The sequence below is a fragment of the Anomaloglossus baeobatrachus genome, chromosome 5, assembly GCF_048569485.1.
Source record: "Anomaloglossus baeobatrachus isolate aAnoBae1 chromosome 5, aAnoBae1.hap1, whole genome shotgun sequence".
NCBI classification, from domain to species: Eukaryota; Metazoa; Chordata; class Amphibia; order Anura; family Aromobatidae; genus Anomaloglossus; species Anomaloglossus baeobatrachus.
Genome location: NC_134357.1, coordinates 317,085,420 through 317,104,045, shown reverse-complemented (window position 1 = coordinate 317,104,045; position 18,626 = coordinate 317,085,420). Strand labels below are relative to the sequence as shown.

Here is an 18,626-nt window from a genome sequence, read left to right as displayed (position 1 = left end):
GGAATCTATGCCTGAGATGGTTACCTTAACTGCTCAGGCTTCAGCTTTTTCATCCTATGCCATGTCTGCCATGCTAGAGGCTGCTCACCGCACTGTGGTGGCTTAAGCTAATTCTCTTGTTATCCGCAGGATTTTGTGGCTTCGAGAGTGGAAGGCAGATGCTTCTTCCAAGAAGTTTCTTGCTGGGCTCCCTTTTGCTGGTTCACGGCTGTTTGGTGAACAGCTGGATGAAATCATTAAAGAAGCTACTGGCGGAAAGAGTACTTCCATGCCACAAACCAAGACCAGGAAACCCGCCCAGGGTAGGAATCAATCGAGGTTTCGTTCCTTTCGTTCCTCCAACTGGTCATCCTCTAAGCCTTCCGCCTCGTCCGCTAACTCAGCCAAGGATCAGAAATCCAACTGGCGCCCAAAAGCGCGTCCGCAGAAGACCGCAGGAGGTTCTGCCACTAAGGCAGCTTCCTCATGACTCTCGGCCCGCTCCAGCCACGTCCTTAGTCGGTGGCAGGCTCTCCCACTTTGGCGACGCTTGGTTAAAGCAAGTCTCCGATCAGTGGGTGAGAGACATCATATCTCACGGCTACAGGATAGAATTCTCTTCCAGCCCTCCAAACAGATTTTTTCTCTCCAAGGCCGCCGCCTTCTCGCAGGCCGTGGCGTCCTTTCAGGCAAACGGAGTGATTGTCCCAGTTCCCGCTCAGGAACGGTTCAGAGGTTTTTACTCAAATCTCTTCCTAGTTCCAAAAAAGGACGGTACCTTCCGGCCCATCCTGGATCTCAAGCTTCTCAACAAGCATGTCCGGGTGCGGCATTTTCGCATGGAGTCTCTGCGATCATTCATTGCCTCTATGACCCAAGGGGAGTTCCTGGCGTCCATCGACATCAGAGATGCCCATCTACATGTGCCAATCGCAGTGTCACATCAGCGTTGGTTACGTTTTGCGATAGGAGAGGATCATTTCCAATTCGTGGCTCTCCCCTTCGGCTTAGCCACGGCCACTCGGGTATTCACCAAGGTCATGGCGGCAGTGATTGCGGTACTGCACCTCCAGGGGTTAGCAGTGCTTCCTTATCTGGACGACCTTCTGGTCAAGGGTTCATCCAGCGCAGACTGTCAGCGGAGTGTTTCGCTCACTCTCGCCACCCTAGCCCAATTCGGGTGGATTGTCAATCTTCCCAAATCCACTCTGACTCTGACCCAGAGTCTCACGTACCTAGGGATGCAGTTCGAGACTTTGCCGGCACTTGTGAAGTTGCCCTTAGACAAACAGCTGTCACTCCGGTTGGCGGTGCGCTCTCTCCTGAGGCCCCGCCGTTATACCCTCAGGCGTCTGATGCAGGTGCTGGGTCAAAATGGTGGCCTCCATGGAGGCGGTTCCCTTTGCCCAGTTCCATCTGCGTCCTCTGCAGCTGGACATTCTCCGCTGTTGGGACAAGCGGCCTTCCTCCTTACAGAGGTTAGTGGCTCTGTCGCCACGGACCAGGAGCTCTCTTCAGTGGTGGCTTCGACCCCTCTCCCTGTCCCAAGGGCGCTCCTTCCTGACTCCGTCCTGGGTGATTCTCACCACGGATGCCAGCCTATCCGGCTGGGGAGCGGTACATCTCCACCACAGGGCACTTGGACTCTGTCCGATTCAGCCCTTTCAATCAATGTGCTGGAAACCAGAGCTGTGCTTCTAGCTCTCCTAGCCTTTCACCACCTGTTGGCTGGCAGGCACATTCGAGTCCAGTCAGACAACGCGACAGCGGTTGCCTACATCAATCACCAAGGCGGGACACGCAGCCGCCTGGCAATGTTGGAGGTCCAACGCATTCTTCAATGGGCGGAGGACTCCAAGTCCACCATATCCGCAGTCCACATCCCTGGCGTAGAAAACTGGGAGGCAGATTATCTCAGCCGTCAATCCGTGGACGGTGGCGAGTGGTCCCTGCACCCGCCAGTGTTTCAGTCAATCTGCCGCAAGTGGGGCACTCCGGACGTGGACCTAATGGCATCCCGTCACAACAACAAGGTTCCGGTTTACGTGGCTCGCTCCCACGATCCTCAGGCCTTCGCCGCGGACGCTCTGGTTCAAGACTGGTCCCAGTTTCGTCTGTCCTACGTGTTTCCCCCTCTAGCTTTCTTGCCCAGAGTCCTGCGCAAGATCAGAATGGAGGGCCGTCGAGTCATCCTCATTGCACCGGACTGGCCCAGGCGAGCTTGGTATCCAGACCTGCTCCAACTGTCCGTGGAGATGCCGTGGCATCTTCCGGACCGTCCAGACCTGCTCTCGCAAGGTCCGTTTTTCCGCCCGAATTCTGCGGCACTCAAATTGACGGCGTGGCTCTTGAGTCCTGGATTTTGACGGCTTCTGGTATTCCTCCTGAAGTCATCTCCACTATGACTCGGGCCCGTAAGTCTTCCTCCGTCAAGATCTATCACAGGACTTGGAAAATTTTCCTGTCCTGGTGTCGCTCTTCCGGCCATTCTCCTTGGCCATTCTCGTTGCCGACCCTTCTGTCTTTTTTACAGTCCGGTCTGCAGCTAGGACTGTCCCTCAACTCTCTCAAGGGATAAGTCTTAGCTCTATCAGTGCTGTTCCAGCGGTGTCTCGCCCGGCTGGCTCAGGTCCGCACCTTCATGCAAGGTGCGTCTCACATCATTCCGCCTTATCGGCGGCCCTTGGATCCCTGGGACCTTAACTTGGTCCTCACGGTATTGCAGAAACCCCCTTTCGAGCCCCTTAGGGAGGTTTCTTTGTATCGTCTTTCTCAAAAGGTGGCCTTTCTAGTTGCCATAACTTCTCTCAGGAGAGTCTCTGATTTGGCTGCGCTCTCCTCAGAGTCACCTTTTTTGGTTTTTCACCAAGACAAGGTAGTTCTCCGTCCAACCCCGGACTTTCTTCCTAAGGTGGTCTCTCCCTTCCACCTTAACCAGGATATTTCCTTGCCTTCCTTCTGTCCGGCCCCTGTTCATCGCTTTGAGAAAGCGCTGCATACTCTAGATCTGGTGCGTGCTCTCCGGATCTATGTGTCTCGCACCGCTGCGCTTAGGCGGTGCACCTCTCTTTTTGTGCTAACCACAGGGCGGCGCAAGGGTCTCTCTGCTTCTAAGCCGACCTTGGCCCGTTGGATTAGATCGACCATTTCGGACGCCTACCAGAGTACTCAGGTGCCTCCCCCGCCAGGGATCAAAGCACCCTCGACCAGAGCTGTCAGTGCCTCTTGGGCTTTTAGGCACCAGGCTACGGCTCAACAAGTCTGTCAGGCTGCCACTTGGACTAGCCTGCATACCTTTTAGAAGCACTACCAAGTGCATGCTCATGCTTCGGCAGATGCGAGCTTGGGCAGACGCATCCTTCAGGCGGCTGTCGCCCACTTGTGAAGTTAGGCTCCGCCTACTTCTTAGTTTTTTCTGTTTATTCCCACCCAGGGACAGCTTTGGAACGTCCCATGGTCTGGGTCTCCCAAAGGAACGATAAAGAAAAAGAGAATTTCTTCGGCGCTCCATTGGGAGACCCAGACGATTGGGTGTATAGCTACTGCCTCCGGAGGCCACACAAAGCATTACACTAAAAAGTGTAAGGCCCCTCCCCTTCTGGCTATACACCCCCCGTGGGATCACGGGCTGCTTAGTTTTCAAGCTTTGTGCGAAGGAGGTCAGACATCCACGCATAGCTCCACTGTTTAGTCAGCAGTAGCTGCTGACTATATCGGATGGAAGAAAAGAGGGCCCATGCTAATGGGCCCCCAGCATGCTCCCTTCTCACCCCACTCTTGTTGGCGGTGTTTGTTAAGGTTGAGGTACCCATTGCGGGTACGGAGGCTGGAGCCCACATGCTGTTTTTCCTTCCCCATCCCCCTGAGGGCTCTGGTGAAGTGGGATCTTACCGGCCTCCAGGCTCTGAGGCCGGGCTCCATCCACAGACCCGGAGATCCTGCTGGATACGGAGCTGGGTACCGTCAGGGACAAGGCCCTGCAACATTCAGGTACTCTGTGTCCCCGTACAGACAGGCACAGACACACTCCAGCGTTGCTGGGTGTTCTAGTGCGCCGGGGACAGTAGCGCTGCGCGCTTGGGTTATACTCACTGCAGCTTAGCTGAGTGAGTTTATGTGTGGGGAACTACCGCGCCGGCCGCCCCCGGAGACTGCGGCGCGGCTGAGACTTGTGGTGCGCCGGGGACTTCGCGCCGACCGTGCTTTTACGACGGCAGCGCTTATAAATCTAGTCCCCGGCTTCTGCGGCCTAGTTACGTTTCGTTCCCGCCCCCAGCCCTGTCAGTCAGGGAAGGGGAGAGACGCTGTACAATAGTCAGCGCCGAGGGCTGGAGTCTTATTTACATACTCCAGCCCTCTCACTGGGCACAGTGGGACGCCAGTTTCCCGCTCTTTGTCTGCAGCACGCCCACGGCCCGCCCCTCTTCACAGGATGCCGGCAGCCATTCCTGCACGCAGTCTGAGCTGGAGAACGGACATAGCCCTGGGAGACCCAGACAGGGGATTCTGGCGACCACACACCCGCTGTTAAGCGGGCGGTAAGCAGCACCTAGGTGCTGACCCCACTAGTGCCACAGTGTTGTTTGGTGTACTTTTGTCTGTACCTATATATTGCACTGTACGGTCGCTTCTTGGCTTATACCCCTATATTGCTCTGAGGAGACAACAGCATGTCATCCGCAAAAAGCAAGGGTGCCAAGGCACAGGCTTTATATGCTGCCTGTACCGCATGTGGGGCTGATCTACCGGCAGGTTCCAATGACCCCATTGTGTGCAATGTTCGGTCCCTGTGCCACTTCGTCAGCCGGAGTCTATGCTAGTAGTGGCCCAGGCAGAGACGCCTGTGAACCCTGCCCCGGTGACGGGGACAGAGTTTGCAGTTTTTGCTGATAAGATGTCTGTGACTATGACAAAAATTCTAGAAACTTTGCAGTCCAGGCCGGTCACTCAGACCATGGGCACTGCTGATTCAATGTTCCCCGGTCCCCCTCAGTTGGAACTAATCCGTGCTCCAAGGGGGTCCCAGGCATCACAGGCTGAAGGCTCTGACTCGGACGACAGTCCCAGGCAGCCTAAGCGAGCTCGCTGGGAGAGACCCTCGGCGTCATCACGCTGGTCAGGGTCTCAGCGAGAGGATTCTCTGTATGATGAGACAGAGCTAGGTGATCAGGAGTCTAATCCTGAGACTGCTCTCAACCTGGATACCCCTGATGGTGACGCCATGGTGAATGATCTTATAGCGGCCATCAATAGACTGCTGGATATTTCTCCTCCAGCGGAGGAGGCAGCAGCACAGCAGGAGAAATTCCATTTCAGGTATCCCAAACGTAAATTGAGTACTTTTCTGGACCACGCCGACTTCAGAGAAGCAGTCCAGAAACACCATGCTTATCCAGATAAGCGTTTCTCCAAACGTCTTAAGGATACACGTTATCCCTTTCCCCCTGACGTGGTCGAACGCTGGACCCAGTGTCCAAAGGTGGACCCCCCAATCTCCAGGCTTGCGGCTAGATCCATAGTTGCAGTGGAAGATGGGGCTTCACTTAAAGATGCCAATGACAGACAGATGGACCTTTGGTTGAAATCTGTCTATGAAGCTATCGGCGCGTCGTTTGCTCCAGCATTCGCAGCCGTGTGGGCACTCCAAGCTATTTCAGCTGGTCTGGCGCAGGTGGACTCTGTCATACGTCCATCAGTGCCGCAAGTGGCGTCCTTGACCTCGCAAATGTCTGCGTTTGCGACTTACGCTATCAATGCGGTCTTGGACTCTACCAGCCGTACGTCAATGGCGTCCGCCAACTCTGTGGTTTTACGCAGAGCCTTATAGTTAAAGGAATGGAAAGCAGATTCTGCTTCCAAAAAATGCTTAACCAGTTTGCCATTATCTCAAGACAGACTGTTTGGTGAGCAATTGGCTGAAATCATTAAACAGTCCAAGGGTAAGGACTCTTCCTTACCCCAGCCCAGATCAAGCAAACCTCAACAGTGGAGGGGACAGTCGAGGTTTCGGTCCTTTCGAGGTTCGGGCAGGGCCCAATTCTCCTCGTCCAAAAGGACTCAGAAGGAGCAGAGGAGCTCAGATTCCTGGCGGACTCACTCACGCCCAAAGAAAGCAGCCGGAGGAACCGCTTCCAAGCCGGCTGCCTCATGACTTTCGGCCTCCTCTCTCCGCATCCTCGGTCGGTGGCAGGCTCTCCCGCTTTTGCGGCATTTGGCTGCCACAGGTCAAAGACCGGTGGGTAACAGACATTTTGTCTCACGGGTACCGGATAGAGTTCACTTCTCGTCCTCCGCCTCGGTTCTTCAGAACTTCCCCACATCCCGACCGAGCCGATGCTCTTCTGCAGGCGGTGTGCTCTCTAAGGGCAGAAGGAGTGGTGATCCCTGTTCCTCTTCAGGAACGAGATCAAGGTTTTTACTCCAATCTGTTTGTGGTGCCAAAAAAGGACGGCTCTTTCCGTCCTGTTCTGGACCTAAAACTGCTCAACAAGCACGTGAAAACCAGGCGGTTCCGGATGGAATCTCTCCGCTCCGTCATTGCCTCGATGTCTCAAGGAGATTTCCTAGCATCAATAGACATCAAGGATGCTTATCTCCACGTGCCGATTGCTCCAGAGCACCAGCGTTTTCTACGCTTCGTTATAGGAGACGAACACCTTCAGTTCGTAGCCCTGCCATTTGGTCTGGCGACAGCCCCACGGGTTTTCACCAAGGTCATGGCAGCAGTGGTAGCAGTCTTGCACTCTCAGGGACACTCGGTGATCCCTTACTTGGACGATCTACTTGTCAAGGCACCCTCTCAAGAGGCATGCCAACACAGCCTGAACGTTGCGCTGGAGACTCTCCAGACTTTCGGGTGGATCATCAACTTTTCAAAGTCAAATCTGTCACCGACCCAATCACTAACATATCTTGGCATGGAGTTTCATACTCTCTCAGCGATAGTGAAGCTTCCGATGGACAAGCAGCGTTCACTACAGACAGGGGTGCACTCTCTCCTTCAAGGCCAGTCGCACCCCTTAAGACGCCTCATGCACTTCCTGGGGAAGATGGTGGCAGCAATGGAGGCAGTCCCGTTTGCGCAGTTTCATCTGCGCCCACTTCAATGGGACATTCTCCGCCAATGGGACGGGAAGTCGACGTCCTTAGACAGGAAAGTCTCCCTTTCCCAGACGGCCAAGGACTCTCTTCAATGGTGGCTTCTTCCCACCTCATTATCACAAGGAAGGTCCTTCCTACCCCCATCCTGGGCGGTGGTCACGACAGACGCGAGTCTGTCAGGGTGGGGAGCAGTTTTTCTCCACCACAGGGCTCAGGGTACGTGGACTCAGCAGGAGTCCACCCTTCAGATCAATGTTCTGGAAATCAGGGCAGTGTATCTTGCCCTACAAGCCTTCCAGCAGTGGCTGGAAGGAAAGCAGATCCGAATTCAGTCGGACAACTCCACAGCGGTGGCATACATCAACCACCAAGGCGGGACACGCAGTCGGCAAGCCTTCCAGGAAGTCCGGCGGATTCTGATGTGGGTGGAAGCCACGGCCTCCACCATATCCGCAGTTCACATCCCCGGCGTAGAAAACTGGGAAGCGGACTTCCTCAGTCGCCAGGGTATGGACGCAGGGGAATGGTCCCTTCACCCGGACGTGTTTCAGGAAATCTGTCGCCGCTGGGGAAGGCCGGACGTCGACCTAATGGCGTCCCGGCACAACAACAAGGTCCCAACTTTCATGGCACGGTCTCGCGATCACAGAGCTCTGGCGGCAGACGCCTTAGTGCAAGATTGGTCGCAGTTCCAGCTGCCCTATGTGTTTCCCCCTCTGGCACTCTTGCCCAGAGTGCTACGCAAGATCAGGTCCGATTGCCGCCGCGTCCTGCTCGTCGCCCCAGACTGGCCGAGGAGGTCATGGTATCCGGATCTGTGGCATCTCACGGTCGGCCAACCGTGGGCGCTACCAGACCGGCCAGACTTACTGTCACAAGGGCCGTTTTTCCATCTGAATTCTACGGCCCTGAACCTGACTGTGTGGCCATTGAGTCCTGGATACTAGCATCTTCAGGATTATCTCAAGGGGTCGTGGCCACCATGAGACAGGCTAGGAAGCCCACGTCTGCTAAGATCTACCACAGAACGTGGAAGATTTTCTTATCCTGGTGCTCGGCACAGGGAGTGTCCCCCTGGCCATTTGCATTGCCTACTTTTCTTTCCTTCCTGCAATCTGGTTTGGAAAAAGGCTTATCGCTCGGCTCCCTTAAAGGGCAAGTCTCAGCGCTATCGGTATTTTTTCAAAAGCGTCTAGCACGACTTCCTCAGGTACGCACGTTCCTGCAGGGGGTTTGTCACATCGTCCCTCCGTACAAACGGCCGTTAGATCCATGGGATCTGAACAGGGTACTAGTTGCTCTCCAGAAGCCGCCCTTCGAGCCTCTGAGGGATGTTTCACTTTCTCGACTCTCACAGAAAGTGGCCTTTCTGGTAGCGGTCACGTCTCTTCGGAGGGTATCCGAGCTGGCAGCGCTGTCATCCAAAGCTCCCTTCCTGGTTTTTCACCAGGACAAGGTAGTGCTGCGCCCGATTCAGGAGTTTCTCCCTAAGGTGGTATCCTCTTTTCATCTCAATCAGGATATCTCCTTACCTTCCTTTTGTCCTCATCCAGTTCATCGGTATGAAAAGGATTTGCATTTGTTGGATCTCGTGAGAGCACTCAGAATCTACATTTCCCGCACGGCGCCCCTGCGCCGCTCGGATGCACTCTTTGTCCTTGTCGCTGGTAAGCGCAAAGGATCGCAGGCTTCCAAATCCACCCTGGCTCGATGGATCAAGGAACCAATTCTTGAAGCCTACCGTTCTGCTGGGTTTCCGGTTCCATCAGGGCTGAAGGCCCATTCTACCAGAGCCGTGGGTGCGTCCTGGGCATTATGACACCAGGCTACGGCTCAACAGGTGTGCCAGGCAGCTACCTGGTCGAGTCTGCACACTTTCACCAAACATTATCAGGTACATACCTACGCTTCGGCGGACGCCAGCCTAGGTAGAAGAGTCCTGCAGGCGGCGGTTGCCTCCTCGTAGGGGAGGGCTGTTTTGCAGCTCTAACTTGAGGTATTAATTTACCCACCCAGGGACTGCTTTTGGACGTCCCAATCGTCTGGGTCTCCCAATGGAGCGCCGAAGAAGAAGGGAATTTTGTTACTTACCGTAAATTCCTTTTCTTCTAGCTCCAATTGGGAGACCCAGCACCCGCCCTGTTTCCTTCGGGATTTTTGGTTTTTTCGGGTACACATGTTGTTCATGTTGAACGGTTTCAGTTCTCCGATGTTACTTCGGATTGAATTTGTTTAAACCAGTTATTGGCTTCCTCCTTCTTGCTTTAGCACTAAAACTGAGCAGCCCGTGATCCCACGGGGGGTGTATAGCCAGAAGGGGAGGGGCCTTACACTTTTTAGTGTAATGCTTTGTGTGGCCTCCGGAGGCAGTAGCTATACACCCAATCGTCTGGGTCTCCCAATTGGAGCTAGAAGAAAAGGAATTTACGGTAAGTAACAAAATTCCCTTCTTCTTTGTCGCTCCATTGGGAGACCCAGACAATTGGGTGTATAGCTTCTGCCTCCGGAGGCCACACAAAGTATTACACTTAAAAGTGTAACCCCTCCCCTCTGCCTATACACCCTCCCGTGGATCACGGGCTCCTTAGTTTTATGCTTTGTGTGGAAGGAGGCACACATCCACTCATGCATTCTCATATTACTTATATCGGTTGGAAGAAAAGAGGGCCCCCACGGGGCCCCCGGCATGTTCCCTTCTCACCCCACTACGTCGGCGGTGTTGTTAAGGTTGAGGTACCCATTGCGGGTACAAAGGCCGGAGCCTCATGCCGTCTCCTTCACCATCCCTTAGCGGCTCTGGGAGAAGTGGGATCCTGACCGGTCATCCATTTACTGGGACCGTGCTCCCTCCGCAGCCCCTGTGGGAATCTGCCGGATCGGAGTCTATTCTTCCTCAGGGACCGGGCCCTGCAACTATAAGGTACTCTGTGTCCCCATGGGGACTGTGCAGGGAGCGCCTTCTTCCCGGACGCTGCAGCAGCTGCTGAATTGAGAAGGCCGGCGGACTTCCGCGCCGACCGCGCCTGCTTGTCGGGCACGGTCTTAAATTTAGTCCCCGGCTTCATCGCGGCCTAGTAGCAAAAATCCCGCCCCCGGGCCTGCCTGTCAGAGGTAAGGGCGGGACGGCCGACCTGACGTCGGCTGTGAGGGCCGGAGCATCATGTATGTTTCCTCCCCCCTCACTGATCACTGTGGGGACCCCAGATTCCCGCACTTTCCTGGCGCCGCCCACGGCTCCACTCCTCCCCTGAGAGCTCCGGCAGCCATTTTTTGGCATTCTGCCGGTGGAGGATTCTCAGAGAAGAGCTCTGCAGCTCTGGGAGACCTAAGGCAGGGAATCTGGAGGACAAGAAAGCCCATTCTACCAGAGCCGTGGGTGCGTCCTGGGCATTGCGGCACCGGGCTACGGCTCAGCAGCTACGTGGTCTAGTCTGCACACTTTAACGAAACACTATCAAGTGCATACCTATGCTTCGGCAGACGCCAGTTTAGGTAGGCGAGTCCTTCAGGCGGCGGCTGCCCACCTGTAAGAGGGGGCCGTTGCGGCTCTTTTTATTGAGGTATTCTTTTACCCACCCAGGGACTGCTTTTGGACGTCCCAATTGTCTGGGTCTCCCAATGGAGCGACAAAGAAGAAGGGAATTTTGTTTACTTACCGTAAATTCCTTTTCTTCTAGCTCCTATTGGGAGACCCAGCACCCGCCCCTGTTCCCTTCGGGCTGGTTGTTCTTTTGTGTACACATGTTGTTCATGTTGAATTGTTCTTTTGGTTCATGGTCTTCAGTTCTCCAAATATCCTTCGGATTGAATTTACCCTAGACCAATTTATAAGTTTTCTCCTTCCTGCTTTTGCACCAAAACTGAGGAGCCCGTGATCCACGGGAGGGTGTATAGGCAGAGGGGAGGGGTTACACTTTTTTAAGTGTAATACTTTGTGTGGCCTCCGGAGGCAGAAGCTATACACCCAATTGTCTGGGTCTCCCAACAAGTAGAGCCGAGTAAGAACCGGAACAACCGGAGACTCTGTCCACGACAACAGCCGGTGATAACACACGGAACAAGAAAATTGCCATCACCGGCTGTTGTCGTGGACAGAGTCTCCGGTTGTTCCGGTTCTTACTCGGTTCTACTTGTGGCTGGCTATTCTCCTTCAGCTTTTGCACTAAACTGGCTAGGACTGGCTACCAGGGGGTGTATAAGCTCAGAGGGAGGAGCTACACTTTTAAGTGTAGTACTTTGTGTGTCCTCCGGAGGCAGAAGCTAAACACCCATGGTCTGGGTCTCCCAATACGGAACTATAAGAAAAAGAATTTACGGTAAGTAACAAAATTCTCTTTTTCAGCTACATACAACATTTATCAAGCTATACTGTAAATTGGAAAGATGTCTTGCCAGTCAAGCCATAAATGGTAAAGAATTTCCGATTTATGGCTTGATAAAGACCATTTGTGACCAAAACACTGCATTTTATTTTGTATATATTGTGATTAATACAGAAATCTGTTGAATCTATTCGGTACTATGGGCACTTTTCAGACTAGAGTAACAGAATACGACTGTGTATTTTCTATCTATACTTTTTTTGTGTAATTTCTATAAGTAATCTTGGTAACCTTCCTCTGGCCTATTATAGAGGGTTTTTTTAAGCCTTTCAATTTTTATTTCTATAAAACATCTGTAGTAAATATTCCCCTTTTCAGGAAATACAACCAAGAATCCCATTCTTCAACTTAACAAAACTGCTTCTAAACTTCACCCGCCAGAAAGACAGAATCCTCTTCCAGCTCTGGAGGGTCTTCAGTATCAACTAACCTCTCAGGTAGGTCATGGTTAGGCCGGTTCCACACATCCGGCTTTTCGCCGGTTTGCCGTATTCGGCGCACTTGACAACATGTGACCGGTGCTTGTCGTGCTGCCATTGTACTGTATACAGTGTACTGGCGTGTGTGTGGCGCCCCTGACCTGGTCAGGCACCACTGAGTACTGCACCCATGCTGGGTGAGTACAAACAGGTAATCCCAAAAGCTGAGTAGGGTGTGTACGCACAGACACATAGTGACCAGGTCACACACACACACCTTAGAGGGGACCCCTGGGCAGACCCAGAAGGGGGCGTTGCCTCCATATCTCCGCTAGTAGTGGTTGGAGAGGCTGGAAACTAGTGATGCAGTGGCAGTGAGTTGGAGAGAAGCAGTAGAGGAGGACACACAAGCAGAGTCTGAAGCGGAGAGCGGGCACGCAGACACATTAGTCGGACCCTGCAGGTGTAGTGGCTGTTTGCGGGGGAGTTCGGTTGCCACACAGTCGGCCTGAAAGACACCTCAGGAAGAAGCGAGGTGGTTGAGTACGGGGACTCCTGGTAGACCAGGCACGCACGGGGGACAGGTCCCTAGAGACAGATATCCTAAAACCTGCCGGTGAGGGCACTCCAGGTGTCTCACCAACCAATACAGAGTCCGCAGCAACGAGGGGGCCCATAAGTGAGATCGGGCGAGTAGCCATCTTTACTTGGTCCACGCTGCCAGCAAACGGGCCAGAAAGGGGAGAAAAGGCAGTTGCGACTTCCCTGGATGAATCCCATATACTTCAAGTCGGGGGGTTATCCGAAACAAGAAGTGCTAGGAAGGCGAACTTACAGTCACCTCTATACCAGCCTGAAGGATACCTGGTTCTCCCTAGTTCATCTCAGTATCGCCCGGGTTGCCTCACTCTACCATCCAAAAGTGAGTAAACAGTTGAAAGACATTTCTGGACTGAGATTGACTTATTCTGCGACCTGTGGTTTCACACACATACATCCGAGCCCGTGGGGCCAGCCTCACTCTCGGGAGGCCACACCATCTAACTGCAAGTACCATCAGCCCCAGACGCTCGTTAAACTGCAGTGGCGGTCACCCCCTCACCCTGACCGCAAACCGAGAGTGGCGTCATGACTCCTATGAAAGCGAACCTGACATACCTGAAGGGTCCCTATAGAGAGTCCCCGCAGTGTCCCGCAGGTGACCGCTGCAGCGCTGTGGTGGGCGACTCATCTGCCGAATCCGTCAATCCGGCGAAAAGCCGGATATGTGAAACTAGCCTTAGCATAACACTTCTCTCTTGCTTCCTTGGGGGACACAAGAGTAAATCGATGTATGCTGCTGCCACTAGGAGGCTTACACTAATCAAAAAAAACTTACTTTTCCTCAGCAGGGTACACCCAATAACTGGCACGAGGCTATTTAGTTTTAGCTTAGCGTCAGTAGATGGCAGACACAGGTCTGGTTTCAGACCCGTTTCTACCTTAAACATCATATCACAAGTCCAAAAATATACTGGGAAGGTTCCTACTTGCCAAGCTTCAACAGATGGAGAAGCCAAACACAGGAGTAAAAAATATAATTTTTTTGACAAAAATGTATAAAATTTACATAATAAAAAGAAAGAATACCGTGGTAAAAAACAACAAAAGAGGGATCATCATATAAGCCATATAAACTGTGGTAAGTATAATATGAACGACCACCAGACCACAGTTAAAACATATGTTCATACAAAATGCCACTAGATAAAATACATAAGGTATACAAAACACCAATTACACTCAATGTACCAGAAATTCATAAAAAAGTACATAATACATAATAGAAAACGACATTAGATGTATAAAAAAAAATAAAAAAAGTGATAATATAATAGTGCTAAATAAACTATCTGAAATATTAACAGACCATATAAAAATGAGTGAAGACCCACGTGCATTCATAGAATGCAGGTGCAAGCAAATACTGTATATAGCTGCCCAGAATAAAGTGATTATGATACAATATAAAGTGAATATCGTGCAAAGTAAAGTGAATATAGTGCAATCAATACCAAACGTATGGTTTAATGGAACTGATGATGTTTACACCATAGTATTAGGTGGAGAGGTAAATAAAGATAATAAGCTGTAGTGCCTAATAGTCACTAATAATATTCAGAACATAATACCGGGTTGTGAGGAGAATAAATATAGTCAGCTGTAGTGCCTAGTAGCAACCAGTAGATGGTGCTAATTACCAGTAAAAAATAATAATACATGCGCCGAATTAAACTACCTCATCATAAAACTAATACATGGACAATCAGCCCCATAATATATGCACAATAGATACCTTTATTGGTGGTTCAGCGGTGTTGATCATAAGATAGCCGTGGTGGTCCCTCCACCCTGACGTGTGTTTCGCCCTGCTTCTCAGCTCTACCCACAAGTATTCAGTTGGGTTGAGGTTTGGGGACTGTGGGGGCCAAACCAGCCCCTCTACTTCATGGTCATTGAACCATTTCTTCGCCAATCTCGACGTATGCTTAGAGTCGTTGTCCTGCTGGAACACTAGGTTGTCCTTTTCATACACACAGTACTTGAGTGTACAAAGTAACTCGTCTTGTACGATACTCACATATAGCTCAGCATTGAGACCAGCAGGTCAAGTATCCAAAGCCTCCCGAACGTGACAGTTCCTTCAATTTCTCGATCTGTTAGCCCCTTTTACCTTTAGCCCCTTTTTTTCATCTTCCAGGCCCATTTACACCCATCTGAGTCTAGTCTATCTTGACTTTTGATTCATTCCTCCAAATCACACATTTCTAATTTTCTATTTCCATTTTTCATACTTTTTTGCAAACTCAAGCCAACGCTTCTTAAGATGATATTGAAGTCGAAGCTTCTTCACCTTTTTTCGGGCCACCATTCCAGACTTGTGTAATGTGAGCCATACAGTGCTTGCATGGACATCTGTGATCTCACTACTGCAAAGCATATTAGCCACCTCCACTGCCATGTTTAGTATGCCAGAACTGATAGACCTTGTGAGGAGCCAAATTGTTGACTCCGATATTTTCCTGGACGTCTACCACTTGGTTTTTGAATGGATGGACAGTAGTGTTGAGCGGACCCGGATCTGAAAATTCCGGATCCGCACGGTTCGAGGTTCCGATCCGAGTCCGACCAGTACCCGGGATGCACGATCCGGATTTTTTTTTTTTTTTTCTCTCTCGATCTCTCTCTCGATCTCTCTCTCTCGAGATCTCTCTCTCTCTCGACTCTAATGGACAGACTTCATTTTGTATACTTCCAACTGACATGGCAATCATATGATACAGTTTGGTATCTTGGCAGGATGATGCGGTTTCTCTTTTCTTAGGAAATCTTCTTCATGGCTGCTTCTCAAATCAAACCAGCGACTTTTCGCTTGGAAATCAACCTAATAACACACTGAGCTATTAGTGAATGTGAGAACAGGTTGTAGTCTGTAGTATACAGGAAGAAATAGATTTTTCCACCACCATGAGCAAAACAGTAACAATGCAGTGACATGACAAGAATCTGCATAACTAGTCATATGCTAAATAGATGCAAGTCAAATTTATGTATGAGATAGCCAAGATGATTGTCTATAAAATGAGGGTTGTCTCACGCTCAAAGCTGTAGTGGATGGTGAGATATGGAGCCTGGAAGTCAAATGTTCAAAACATTGTTACCCTTTTGCTCGTCAGTGCATTGCACATATATCACATAGATTGCCAGTTTATCTGAAAGCGTAAAATATTTTAAAATCTGACACACGAAAGGGTATTATCATGTCATATGTGCGTTAAATTGAATATAAAGCAGAAACTATGTGAGGTCAGTGACACTATGTCCAAAAAATAATAGCATATAACAACAGGTTTATATATTCAAATATAATTATATCATCACACATTGCACATTGTACAGTGCTATTTTGAGACTATCTGTTCAGGGATTGCAAAGATGAGAAATTCTCTTTGATTTGTCATTATCCTTTTTTATTTTTTTTTTCTCCTTAAGGAATTACAGTTCGCACAGTACCAGAAGCTTACCAAGAATCACACCACTACGGCAGCCACAATGGATAGTGACACTTCTGTAGTGTTGGGTGCAATACAAGTAAGTGAGTAATGTTCATTGTTCCCTGAGGAGATGCTTTCTGCAGTTACAACTAGACTCTCCTGCCCACACTGTAACACCCCACCACCAAAGGCTTGTCTGGTGACAACGGTGACTAATGCATTGCACTCTCCTTGACATCTCCAACATCGTTGGCGGATATCATTTCTGCTCAGCGTAAATAGACTTTCATCAGTGAACAGCACTGAGGCCCACTGCTCCCTCGTTACATTAAGATAACCTGAAAAGTTTAGAGCGCATTTTAGGATCATCCTGAAATTTCACCCGAAAGCCAAATATCCCTAACGTTTAGTGAGTAGTGGATATAGCCACGAATTTACTCCAGTATATCAAATGGCTTCCACTCTGCACCTACTCTTTTCATATCTGATATCGGTGTTACATTTTTTCATGTTCAAAGTGGATGCAGCAGATTTATGAGGAGTGCTGTGATAAGTCTGATCCATCCCTGCCTATTTCTGCACCAGATTACCCAGATTAGCTCTAGAATCGGTGTCTGTCCCAGTCTAACCAATGACAAAGTGTCCTTAATCTAGCAATATGCCATCACTGTTTAAGATGGGAATGTGGAGACACGGGGGTCAGCGGGTGCTCTCGTCCGCTGGCTCGGCCGCCTTTAGAAAGACAGCTTGGCCCAGGGCTCATCCCAACTGAACGCCGACCTCCTTAACCGTGGGCCGAACACTACTTAGACAACACAGGGTGAGGGAATCACAATATTAAGACTTTCTCTGACGCCTCATTGGGGGACACAGGACCATGGGTGTTATGCTGCCTATCCATAGGAGGACACTAAGTAGATGCAAAAGCATAGCTCCTCCTCTGCCGTATACACCCCCTGGCCGCGCCAGGCAAGCTCAGTTTTAGCTTAGTGTCTGTAGGAGGCACTTCCTTTCAAGGTTTGTTATTTTTTGATGGCGACGGTTTCCTTTTGAGACTGATCTCCCACTACCATCAACGGGCGAGAACGTGAAGCGTTGCCTACACGTACCCCCTCCCGCGACGCTAGATCCTGGGCTGGACGACGGGTTCCACAGACACTGATTTTCCAAAGCCCAGGGTAGAGGCCTGTGCCCTATAGCCCAATTCCTCAGCCCCTCTCTGCAGGCTCTGAGATGAAGATGGCACTGATTCCTCAGCCCCTCTCTGCAGGCTCTGAGTTGAAAATGACACCGACACAGCAAGCTGGCTCTGCTATTTTCACTGCCTGGAAAGCAGTGTTTTAAGGTGAGATCCCCCCTGACTGGTTTCCCAGACAAAGGGAGAAAAGACGCTGCAGGGAAGGCTTCCAGGGCATTTACAGTATTTATAATGTGCAAGGAGCAAGGATCCTGCACACACAGTGTTAACTTTCTCTAGCTTTCTGGCTGGAGGAGGGGGAAGTTCTGCTGTTTGCAGAAAGTCTTGCAGATAATTTCCCCGTGGCAGGGGGAGGACCCAGGGCTCAGGGACTCACGCTGTGTATTATCTGCTCTGTTTATTTGCTCCAGCAAAAGCCGGCTGATAACCACCGCTGACAAGCTGTGTGCTGACTGTAGGGAGAGGGAGGAAAACTCAGAAGCTCCCTTCCCGCCGTTTTTTACTACCCACAGCAGGGGGGGCACACTGACTCATCTTCCCGATCTTTTAGCTCTAAGCCCACCCCCCCACCCCCCCCCGTGGCCGCGATAAGCCCCGCCCCCCAGGGAAGCGTGCGAGATCTTCATACAGCTTAATCCTTCCTGAGGACAGGGCTATCGGCTGATTCTGGTGAGGTGCTTGCTATCAATTGTAGCTCTGCTGAGCATTGCTCCCCCTCCTGGCATACTCCTATTAGGAACATGCAGAAATCTAAGGGCACTAAGAGTACTAAGGCCCACATACTCTATTATTCAGCCTGCACTCCCTGCCATGCTGAGCTACCACGTAAACACACCTCTTCTCTCTGTGAGTCCTGTGCCCCTGTAGCCCCCCAAGACCCACCTGCCACCACCGGCCTAGAGCCTAGGGCCCCCAGCCCACCGGAATGGGCACAGTTTCTGTCCCAATCCATGGAAAAACTGTCACAGAACCTGGTTCTGGCTATGCAATGTCGTCCTCCACACCCTTCTGGGTCCCTGGACGGAACGCAGCCTGAGGATACCCCTATGGAGGATCCTTCTGAGGTAATCCGGGCACATGCTTCACCGGTTGCAGGGATCAGGAAAAGGGCACACGGCCGGGTGTCTCCAGCGGGCTCTCCCTCGGGAGCACACAGGGCAGGCTCTCCCACACGCTCCACGGCTTCTGAAGAGCTGGAGGAGGGAGAATGCTGTTTGTACCAGAAGGATTCCTTGATTTCATCACCCCCAGATGATCACACTGCAATAGACTCCCTTATAGCAGCAATCAACCAAACTCTGCATGTGGAGGATCCCCCATCCACTACCACTGACCATGCGGTCTCCTTTAAGAGGGCAAAGAAACCCCAAAAGGTTTTCGCTGATCACCCAGAGTTTCAGGATATCCTCACAAAGCAAAGGGAGAAGCCTGACAGGCGCTTCGGTAACCGAAAATTCATGGAGTCCCGGTACCCTTTTGCCTCACCTGCCCCTAAGGGCTGGGCCGATCCGCC

General features: G+C 51.3%; 1 protein-coding gene across 2 annotated transcripts in view; it reads left to right on the top strand.

Annotated features, from left to right (window-relative positions):
- Nucleotides 1–18,626, top strand: part of CCDC57 (coiled-coil domain containing 57) — a 248,805-nt gene that overhangs the window by 176,042 nt on the left and 54,137 nt on the right. For both annotated transcript variants that reach the window (XM_075349739.1, XM_075349738.1), the window contains exons 17-18: nt 11,781–11,899; nt 15,914–16,012. In XM_075349739.1, coding sequence (XP_075205854.1) covers nt 11,781–11,899; nt 15,914–16,012 — 218 coding nt within the window. The remainder of the gene's footprint in view (nt 1–11,780; nt 11,900–15,913; nt 16,013–18,626) is intronic.